Source organism: Peromyscus eremicus, chromosome 1 (genome assembly GCF_949786415.1).
Source record: "Peromyscus eremicus chromosome 1, PerEre_H2_v1, whole genome shotgun sequence".
In the NCBI taxonomy this organism is placed as follows: Eukaryota; Metazoa; Chordata; class Mammalia; order Rodentia; family Cricetidae; genus Peromyscus; species Peromyscus eremicus.
This window is the reverse complement of record NC_081416.1, coordinates 75417021-75428159: the sequence shown is the minus strand read 5'-3', so window position 1 is coordinate 75428159 and position 11139 is coordinate 75417021. Positions and strand designations below refer to the sequence as shown.

The window sequence follows — 11139 nt, the reverse complement described above, 5'->3', positions numbered from 1 at the left end:
ATGCCCTTGGGCGTCATTAGATTCTATTTGTAGTATTCCAAGTGTGTCTTTGAAACACAAATTGCTCTCTCTGCTTTTATCTCCCCTCCCTCCTCCCCTTTTCTTTTGTTTTTTAGATAGAGTCTCACAATGTAGGCCTGCTTGGCCTTGGACTTACAGAGATCCACCTGCTTCTGCCTCCCTAATGCTGAGCGACACCCTGCCCAGCTAAAAATATCTAGCGGGCTAAGTAAGATAGTACTGTAGTATTGTAGATTGGATTTGACCTTGGGCTAATTTCCCACCCACACTACCTGTTGTCAAAAATGCTTCCTTACTGTGTAACTTAGGCAAGTCAGTCCTCTCTGAACCATCTTGAAGTGCTTGTGTAAAATGGGGCTGTGGTCCTTTATGCAAAGGAAATGTGACCAAGTGTGTAAAACAGTCAGTAAACTGGCACGAACAGACACCGTAACTCCGCTTTGGAGGGGGGGAGGGGCAGAACTAGACCTAGACTCGCCACTAGACCAAAACTAACCAGGGATACAACACAGTGAGACGCTGACCCAAAAGTCAGAAACACCACATGGTTAAACCAAGGGGGCCGATTGGACGGCCGTGGATCTGGGCTATGCGGGCAAACAGCAAGCTGTCTGGCAGGCCAGTAGACGAGAGGGCGACGCGAGAAGAGAGGAAAAAGGAGGGGAACGAAGAGAGGAGGTAACAGGGCCGCTCTCCAGGCGAGGCGCCAGCGAGAGGCCCAGACCCGCGGCAGCGCACGTGGCCTACGCGGGCGCAGCAATCTCGGTGGGGCGTCGAGACCCAGGAGCGGCGGAGACCCGGCTGAGGGTGGTCGGAACTCGGCTGCAGGGCCTTCAAGGCCGGGCTGGGCATCTTCGGTTCGTTAGGAGTTTCCCGACCGCCGACACCTCCGAGTCCAGGCTCCCCCTCCCGGGGCGGTTAGGACACAAGTCCGGGCCTCCGGCCTCTCCCCTAGGGGCGGGGCCAGGCGTACGAGCCAATGAATGGCCGCCCCTGGGGCCCCGCCCCGCCCCCGCCTCCGGAGCCGCGGCCTTCGCGGAGCACCCAACCGCCCCTCGCCCAGGCCCGGGGCCGCACGAGCGCCGAACCTCGGGCTGGTGAGTGCGCACCCCACCCCAGGGCCTCAGCTCCAGCTGGCCTCCAGCCCGTCCCTTAGCGCTGGGGTCGCCGACCCAGGCTCCGGGGAGTGACTCAGCGCGAGGAGGGTGGCAACTCGCGGGAGCTGGAGATTCGAACTGTTCGGGGCCCTGAATACCGGGATGAGTGGGGTGAACGGGTGTCTTCCGAGCTGGGCCTTGGGCAGTGCCGGAGCGTGGGGCCGGGCTAGGGTGGATGGGAGAGGACTAGACTCGGAGCCTGGACAAGGCGGGGGAAGCCACGGCTGCACCGCCTTGTCTGGGCCGGGGCCACAGTGGGGGTGGGGTGGGGGTGGGGGGCGGGTCCTGAGCCTCTGATCCAGCGCCCCGCCTCAGGACACCAAGATGCCTGGCGAACAGCAGGCAGAGGAGGAGGAGGAGGAAGAGATGCAGGAGGAGATGGTGCTGCTGGTGAAGGGTGAGGAGGAGGAGGGTGAGGAGAAGTATGAGGTGGTGAAACTCAAGATCCCTGTGGACAACAAGGAGGTACGTGTTACACCCTGATCCCATCCCCACTCTCGAGCCTGTGCCAGGTTCAGCGTCCCTCAGACAGAAGTCAGGAATCCTACCCCCAGCCTTCTCCTGGATCTCAGATCTAGAACCTCGGGATTAGCCCATCCCTCTGCCCACTGCCCTCGACCTGATCGGACAGATGCTTTGGCTCACTGTGAGAGTCAGGCGCCATGCTGAGTGCTGCATGGGGACACCGTGCTGAGTGTTTCCAGGCTCTTTGCAGCTTGATGTCCATAAACTCACAATCCTGGGTCCTGAGTCCAGATATATAGGAGTGGTGAAGGCCAGAGGTGAGGGAAGATTGGGTCAGGCAACAGTAACAGCTAACTCTTGCATAGTGTATAGAGTGCCAGATGCTATTCTGAACACCTCCAATCTGGTTTGTTGGTAGTATTGACTCCATTTTACAGGTGAGGAACTGAGGCACAGGACAGTTGGTAACTGACCTGAGATCTCAAAGTTAGTAAGTGACTGCTCCAGGCAGAAAGAATGACCCTTTGAGTGGAGAACTATGAGCCAGTAGTTCCCGCATACTTCAGCATGGCTCCGGGTAGGTTGGTTGGCAGACCATACTGGGAATCTGGATTTTCTTCTGAAGGGATCTGAAGGTATTAAGGACATCAGAAGGAGTTAGAGCCTGCCATTCGAGACCTTAACTGTCACCAGCTATTCTGCCTCCTAGAGCTGCCAGGACCCTGGGCTGTCCCTGTCCGAGTAGCCTGAGTCCAGCTGAAGGGCTCTTGCATCCCAGGGGGGAAGTTCTAATACCCTCTAGTGGACATGGTGAGTTGTTGGGAAAGGGGACCTGCTCTCTAGGCCTCTTCACTCCAAATTAACTTTGAAGCCCTGTTTTTTCCAGCCTTCTTGGCTTGTTGTCTTAGCACAGCCCACCTTTCAGGCTCTGCGGGTCCTGCCTACTTCTTTGGTCTGTACATTAAGTCCTAGGGCTCTAGAGCTTAGGGTGGACTTCCATCCCCATCACCTACCTACCAGCTGACAAATTTCCCGGCCTTGTTCAGTTTTCTTGTGGTACTAGGATTGAACCAAGGCTTTACATGTCTCTACTGTAGCCACGCCCTTTTCCTTTGAGATAGGGTCTCAATCAAGTTGCCTGGGTGGGCCTAGAACTTGTTTTATAGCACAGACAGGCAGGTAGGTAGTCCTTTGACCTCAGCCTTCCTATTAGTTGTGAGATTTCAGGCCTGAGAAAAGCTACTTGGCTTTTTCTCTATGCCTCAGTTTCCTTGTTAGTAAAAGGGAGAGCATAGCAGCATTTACCTCTTGGAGTTGTAAGGACTGAGTGGATACATGAGTTAGGGCTGTGTCTTGCACATAAGCATTGTGTAAATAGTTCTGTATTTTTTTGTATGTGTGGGTGAGTGGTATATGTGAGTGTGTGTACCTGTGCACGTGCCAAAGCTGGACAAGGATGGCAGGTGCCTGCTCCACCTCTCTCCACCTTATCCCCTTGACAGGGGGTCTCTCACTGAGCCTGGAGTTAGGTTAGGCTGGCGGCCTGCAAACCTAACTAACCTCCCCATATCCTTCCTCCACGGCACTGAAGGCTGCAAGGCTCAGCTAGTATTTTTTGTTGCTGTTGTTAATTTGTTTTTTGGGGGTTTTTTGAGATGGGGTTTCTGTGTGTGTAGCCCTAACTGGCCTGCAACTTGATCTGTAGACCAGGCTGGTCTGAAACTCAGATCTGCCTGCCTCTGCCTCCCGAGTGGGATTAAAGGTGTGCACCACACCTGCCTCCAACTATTTTACTTTATTTAATTTCTTTGAGAGAGGCCCGAATATGGAGGTCAGAAGACAACTTTTGGGAGTCTGTTCTCTCCTGCCACCATGGGTTCCAGGGACAGAAGTTGGTTCTTGAGGGCTACATGACAAGCCCTGTTACCTGCTGACCTACCTCGCTGGCCTGCCATTTTTATCAAAGGCTTTTTTTTAGGCTGATCTCAAGTTGGACAGAGTTGAAGGCAAACTACTCCAGGCAATGGGAAAGACTTCAAGAGAGGGTCTTCAGTGTGGACTTGGAGACTTAAGTGACAAGGAGAGGTGGGAGGAGGGAAGAGCAAAGGCTCAGAGAAAGTGATTCTAGAAGGGTCCACTGGGGCCAAAGTGTAACAGGTTTAAAACAAGACAGGGCCGCAGCTTGGGCATACCGTGTTCCATCCTGCTGTGACATGGGAAGTCTTAAGCCAATCAATGAAAAGAATTGGAGTTTCTATTCAAAAGAATCTCTGGCAGGGGGCTGAGGATGTGCCAGCCCATAGAGTTCTTGCCTAGCATTCAGCAAGTCCTGACCCCCAGCACCACATAATCAGGAATGGAGGCATACTCTGTGGTCCCAGTACTAAGGAGGTAGAGGCAGGAAGTTCAGAAGTTCAGGGTTGGGGCCAGAGAGATGGCTTAGCAGTTAAGAGCATTTGCTACTCTTCCAGAGGACCTAGGTTCAATTCCCAGCACCCACATGGTGGCTCACAACCACCTGTAACTCCAGTTCCAAGAGATCCAGTGCCCTTTTCTGGCCACCCATGGACACCAAGCACAGAGGCAAAACATTCAAACACATCATACATTTTTAAAAGTTCAAAGTTCTATTCAGTTATGTAGTGGGTTTAAGGCAAGCCTACATGAAACCCTATCTAAAAAAAAAGAAAGAAGGAAAAAAAAAACCAAAAAACAAAACAGCCAGATATGGTGGCGCACGCCTTTAATCCCAGTTCTTCGGAGGCAGAGGCAGGCGGATCTCTGTGAGTTTGAGGCCAGCCTGGTCTACAAAGTGAGTTCCAAGACAGTCAGGGCAATTATAGAGGAACCCTGTCTCAAAACAAAAAACAAAATAACAAATACAAAAATATTGTCTGCTAAGGCTAGTGGTCTGTGTAGAACTAAAAGTAACAGCCGCAGTAAGAGAAAAGGGTAAAGTTTGGGTACCCACCACTGAACTAGCTGAAGCTGAGCGATAAGAAGAAGGTTTATCATGAAAGTCATAAAAGGTCCATTGGGCCAGACTGTAAATAATGTCAGGTAGCAGTCAAATCCTAGCTCTACCATTTACCTACTTTGCCTCAGTTTCTCCAAATGTAAAGTGGGATAATAAGATCAGTGAATGTGCTAGGCATGGTGGTGAATGCCTTTTTATTTTTCCTCGAGACAGGGTTTTGTTGTGTAGCCTTGGCTGTCCTGGAACTTGTTCTGTAGACCAGGCTGGCCTCAAACTCATAGAGATCCACCTGCCTCTGCCTCCCGAGTACTGGGATTAAAGGTGGATGCCTCCACGCCCAGCCTTGCTTCTATCCATCACCCACCCACACCCACCCCCCATACCCCCACACCCCCCACCCCCGCCAAGAAGGCTCTTTGTACATTCTCACTGATCATTGGGAGCTTGATAAAGTGAAAATCGTTGTTTCTGCAATGCTGGAGGTTGAATTTAAGGTCTTTTGCATATTAAGTACCACTGAGCTATATCACCAGCATAAAATGAAGATTTAAAAAAATGAAGATGTATTATTTATGTGTACAAGCATTTTGACTGCGTGCGCATATTATATGTGTAGTTCCCATAGAGGCCAGAAGAGGGTATTGTAACCCCTGAAACTGAAGTTTCAGATACTTGTGAACTACCATGCGGGTTCTAGGAACTCAGTCCAGGGCCTCTGCTGCAGTGACCAGTGCTCTTGACCACAGCAATCTTTTCAACCCCTAAAAGGAAGACTAGGACTCAAATCTTGGGTCAAGCTTAACATTCAAGCTGTCCTCAAACCCTGTATAGCTGAAGAACTAAAATTCCTAGTTTTCCTGTTTCTACCTCATAAATGCTGGAATTCACAATAGAGTGGAGGCCGGCCTTGAATTTCTGATCTTTCTGCATCCACCTCCTGAGTACTGGGATTACAGTGGTATGTCACCATGGCAGGTGTATGCAGTGCTGGGGATTAGGCCTAGGATTTCGTGTGTGCTAAGTAATGACTACTGACTGAGCTACAGCTCCAACCTGAGTCTGTATTGTTCACAAGTGCTAGGCTGTGGGCCACATCCTGTAGTAAGGAGCTAGCCTCGGGGTGGTGTTTTATACTTTGTAGGAAAAGATGGAGATTCTGACTTAAAGGGTTTAGGGGAGAAGACAAGCTGCCTAGGTGAATTCACACTTCAGTGTGAGGTTAGGATCGCATCGTGACGAAGAATGATAGACCTGCGTTTAAACCCTGGTTCTGCCATTTATTAGCTATATGGCCTTGGGTAATCAGTTGATGTCTGTGACTTATTTCTTCATTTATACGATGGGGCTGAAGTACCTAGCACAAAGGGTTATGAAAACTTCATTAGCTTGTTTTGAGACAGGGTCTCACTATTTAACCCAGGCTAGCCTCAAGCTCATGACCCTCTTGCCTCAGCCACCCAAGTGCTAGAATGATGGTTACCTCTCCAGGCCTTATCAGTGTCTCAGGGAGCTAGACTCAGACCATTACCAAGATTCCACTCCAGGTGCCCGAGGCCCCTCCATCTGGGGATGGAGGTAGTGATAACTAGTGGGAAGGATTTCTTTCTCCTAAGTCGAAGAAGCCAGTGTGAGTAGGTCTCCAGGTTGGGCACTGTCAACTTAAAGGATGCTGGGGGAAGGATCTAGAAGAAAGGTCATCTCCACAGTGTCTTAGGTTGACACAGACTCAGTGGATGTCAAAACCAGGGCAAGGGAGGACAGTGTGACCCTGAGTAATTCAGACTGGAACTGCCCAGTGTTCTTTAACGGGGAAGCTTTCTCCCCAGTGTTTTTTAACGGGGCTATTGTTATTAAAGGGGATAGAGACTTAGAGGGAGCCTTTGTCTGGTCCTGGCTGTGAGTTCAGGGGAGTTGCATCTCCTCATTATCTTCTCATGCTTTGTCAACTTAGTCTCTCTAAGCCTTGGTGTTCTCTGCTGTCAGGAGGTAGACCCTGTGATCCCTGTACTCAGCAGGTGGAGGTAAGGGGATTTCAAGTTCCAGGCTAGCCTGGGCTATATGATAGCAAGGCAAGAACCTCTCCATAAAACAAACAAACAAAATAAATAAATAAACAAAAGTAAACCTGCATGATGGAACACACTTGTAATCCAACAGTCAGGAGGCAGATTTTGTCCATGAGTATGAGGCTAGCCTGGGCTACACATTAAGATACTGTCCCACCTGACTGAGGGGTAACAGGAAGATTTATTGTAATACCATACATGTCAAAGTCTGACATGGGGCTCTTGATTACAGAAGCCCCTTTTAGGCATTGCATTTCAAGATACACATACCCTGCCATGAATGCCCAAAACTTTGAATGGCTTCAAATCATATATATATTTAGGTTGTTGTTGAGATAGGTGCTTGCCATATTCCCCAAGCTGGCCCAGAACTTGTGATCCTCCTGCTTCAGTCTCCTGAGTCCCGGGATTATAGGTGTGCTCTCATACCTGGTCTGTGTTTTTTTTCTTTAGGTATATACCTATGATACAATTTAATTTCTAAATTAGGCATAGTAAGAGTTCAACAATAATAACATAGAAGTATAATAATATACTGTAATAAAAGTTGTTTTAAACTTACAAATTGTTTATTTTTGGGATTTTCCATTTAATATTTTCAGACCGTAATTGACTGCTGGCAGCTGAAACTGGGGCAAGCCAAGCCAAGCTAAGGGAGGGCTATTGTTATTAAAGGCAGAGCCCTCTTGGCTGATTGCTAATTTCCCACATTGTCTCATGTTCCAGTTTGAATTCCAAGCCACTTTCTGTTTGATTTCTTTTTTGTTTTGTTTTGAGATGGGGTCTCTTTATGCAACCCTAGCTGGCCAGGAACTCTCTATGTAGACAAGGCTGCCTTTGAACTCACAGGAGATGCACCTGCCTCTGCCTCCTGAGTGCTGAGATTAAGTCCTGTGCCACCCCCACCTGACCACAAAGCCAGTGTCTCATAAAGGACTGATGGCCTTCTAGTTGCACTACACTCCAGCTTCTGAAAGAGAAGGTCCTGTTCCCTGTCACTTACCGTTCTTGCGGTGTTTCCTCCTCTTTAAAAGGAGAGTGGCATTGGATTGAATACAGGAGAGGCAGCACATGTCCTGTCCTGTGTGCCAGGTGATTCTCTGATCACGAATTAATGGGGTTTTGTGTGTGTTTATTTGATTTGATTTTAAAATACAGGGTCTATGTAATCTTGACTGTCTTGAAACTTGCTATGTAGACCAGGCTGGGCTGGAACTCACAGAGATCCACCTGCCTCTGTCTTCTGGGTGCTGGGATTAAAGGTGTGCACCATCAAGCCCAGCATGAGTTAATGTTCTTAATTACTTGGTTCACAGTACTCACCGTACTTACTAGGGGATCATTCCACCCCCAGTATCCATCCCCCAGTTCTCTTCCCCACCAGGAAGCAAACTATACCTCACTCATAAACTTCCTTCACGGACAGGGAGTCTATGCCATGCTTTCAGCCGTCTATACATGGTATTTTTCTTTTTTATTAGAAGGGAGTAATGTGCCTTCAATATTCCTCTTCACTCTTTAGTACAAAATGTTTCTGCTTCATTTGCTTATTACACAGCATTCTTTCCTTTTCCTGATTTTATCTCTAGAAGTCCAGATTGACTCAAGCTTCACAACTTCAGGCCTCAGAGCAGCATGTGGTCTCTTCTTCACAGCTTAAGAAAGTGCTTGCTCTTAAAGGTCTGTTGAGAGCCTGGTCCTGGCCAAGCTGTCCCTGTCCTGGCTTCTGCCCACACTCGCCAGCTGGCTGCTCCAGTTTCCTCTGCCATCCCCTGGGTGCTCTCTTCAGCCTCTAGGCTTTAGTGACCACTCTAGGTTGAAAACGGCTCAGTCCTGAGTTCCATACAGCCCCAAGCAGATTTTACCTCCTCCCTGCTTCCCTCAGTAAAAGGCAGCTCCACCCATGCAGTTCTAAGCCTGAACGCCTTAGATACTTGGGGCCAGGCATGGTGGCCCACGTCTTTAATCCTGGAGGAGAGGTAGAGGCAGGCAGATCTAACTAAACCCTAGTCGTTTTGAGTCTTACATCAAGGCCAATTTGTTGCCATCTCTTAAACTGTAAAGTGGACAAAGAAACGGACATCTCGCTGGCTCCACTTTCTACTAGTTTTCTGGGCTTAGAGCAGCTAGTCCTTTGTCAGATGAGAGCAATTGCCTCCTCACTAGGCTCCTGGTTCTGTCTTTCCGCCTTCATTTGGGTTCCCAAAGAGCCTTTTGAAATGTGTGAGCTAGTCACTTTCCTGATGAAAATTCTGAGAAATCCTTTATAGTGGTTCTGCATGTCAGTCCTCCCCATGGCCCGGGGCCTGTTTCCCTCCTGATAACTGGCCCTGTCACAACAGTGTCTTCCTAGCCCCACTTAACTCTGCAGCATTCCAGCTGTACCAGCGGTCTTAACCTATTACTCCTGTAAGCAGGATTCTCCTGAGGTCTAAGGAAATTGGTAGCTCTCAGTCACTGCTACATCACAAGCACTTGGGTTTTGAGACAGGGTCCCCGTATGAAGCCAGACTGGCCTGGATCTCAGCATCCTTCTGTCCCACTGCTGGTCTTACGGGCACCTAGCACTTTATTTAATGTCAAATCCCCAGTGCCTCTTAACTCTATAACCTAGGACGTGCCCAATAAATGTATGAGTTAATGCAAGTAACTATAATGCCACCTGGCATTGTAATGTATTAACTCATGTAAGGTGCACAATCATGGAGGCAGGCACAGCTTCCTATTTTACAGATCTCGGAGGAACTGAGGCTCAAAAAATTTGCGTTGTGCAGGAGACCAAGGTTTCCGCTGGGGCCTCTTAAGGCTGACCTGTCCTCCCTCTCCCTGCAGGTCGCCAGCCAGATGCCAGCGCCGTCGGCCGACCCGGCGCGCCCCCACGCGTGCCCGGACTGCGGCCGTGCCTTTGCACGCCGCTCCACACTAGCCAAACATGCGCGCACGCACACGGGCGAGCGTCCCTTCGCGTGCACGGAGTGCGGCCGGTGCTTTTCGCAGAAGTCGGCGCTGACTAAGCACGGCCGCACGCACACAGGCGAGCGACCCTACCAGTGCCCAGAGTGCGACAAGCGCTTCTCCGCCGCCTCGAACCTGCGGCAGCACCGGCGGCGTCACACGGGCGAGAAGCCGTACGCATGCGCACACTGCGGCCGGCGCTTTGCGCAGAGCTCCAATTACGCGCAGCACTTGCGCGTGCACACGGGCGAAAAGCCTTACGCGTGCCCGGACTGCGGACGAGCCTTCGGCGGAAGTTCGTGCCTGGCGCGCCACCGACGCACGCACACGGGCGAGCGCCCGTACGCATGCGCCGACTGCGGCACGCGCTTCGCTCAGAGCTCGGCGCTGGCCAAGCACCGGCGCGTGCACACGGGCGAGAAGCCGCACCGCTGCGCCGTGTGCGGCCGGCGCTTCGGCCACCGTTCCAACCTGGCGGAGCATGCGCGCACGCATACGGGCGAGCGGCCCTACCCGTGCACGGAGTGCGGCCGGCGCTTCCGCCTCAGCTCACACTTCATCCGCCACCGACGCGCGCATATGCGCCGCCGCCTCTACATCTGCGCTGGCTGCGGCCGAGACTTCAAGCTACCCGCCAGTGCCACAGCCGCCACGCCCACCGAGCGCTGCCCGGAGTGCGAGGGCAGCTGAGCCACGGCGGGGCAGCGAGGGGCGCTTGGGGTTTGCACCCGAGTGGCTCCTTCGGCGCCTGCACCTGGGTCGGGGTGCTTTGGGACTGGGCGACAGGGAGTGCCCTAACTGGGGTCCCTAGAAACCGTGCCCCGTCCCCAGCTACATTCCCTTGGCCTTTCTGAGTGAATAAAGTATTCTATCCTCACCTCACCGGTGCCTGTGAGTGAGGTGGGTGGGAAGGGGAAGAGCACTAGGTATATCGGAACCAAGCGGGGCTGTCAAGTAGCCTAAAGGGACTCCTGGGATTGGGAGAATCACACACCTGCCTTTGGCTGTGCCTCACTCAGTTCTGAAAAGAACCATAAACAGGACATGTTCATGACTAGATGACTGTGTTGGCCTTTGGGGATCAATGCGTCAAATGGGGAGAAATGGGTTATACAGATTTAAGGACTGCCTCCCGAGTCTTGAGATTACGAACTTGCACCTCCACAGCTCGCTCCAAACCCCATTTTATCTTCACTGTTGCGGACAGCTAGTGAATGGCGTAGCATGGATAAGGAAATTGGCGATCACAATCCGGTGTTCACCAGAACTGTGATGGGGAAAGTAGGCAGTGACTTCTCCGGGTGTGTGTGTAGGTATCTCTATATATTAGTCTTGCAGAGGCTCTGGGTTCCATTCCAAGTATCCATAACTCCAGTTCTAGGGATCCAGAGCCCTCTTCTGACTTCCATGGGCACCAGGCACTGACATGGTACACATACACACATGTAGACAAAACATTCTTACATATGAAAAATAAAATTTGTAGCCAAGCTGCTCT

General features: G+C 51.0%; 1 protein-coding gene across 1 annotated transcript; it reads left to right on the top strand.

The window, feature by feature from the left end:
* Positions 1-473: 473 nt before the first annotated feature.
* Positions 474-10518, top strand: Znf771 (zinc finger protein 771). The gene is made up of 3 exons (XM_059266576.1): positions 474-1118; positions 1494-1643; positions 9519-10518. The coding sequence occupies exons 1-3, from the start codon at positions 1005-1007 to the stop codon at positions 10329-10331; spliced, it is 1077 nt and encodes a 358-aa protein (XP_059122559.1). The 5' UTR covers positions 474-1004; the 3' UTR covers positions 10332-10518.
* Positions 10519-11139: the final 621 nt, after the last annotated feature.

Excerpts from the sequence above, each read along its gene's own strand:
- Znf771 (XM_059266576.1), top strand. The coding sequence starts at position 1,005 with ATGGCCGCCCCTGGGGCCCCGCCCCGCCCCCGCCTCCGGAGCCGCGGC. Across the intron at positions 1,119-1,493 it reads GAGCGCCGAACCTCGGGCTG|GACACCAAGATGCCTGGCGA; the intron begins GTGAGTGCGCAC and ends GCCCCGCCTCAG. Across the intron at positions 1,644-9,518 it reads TCCCTGTGGACAACAAGGAG|GTCGCCAGCCAGATGCCAGC; the intron begins GTACGTGTTACA and ends CTCTCCCTGCAG.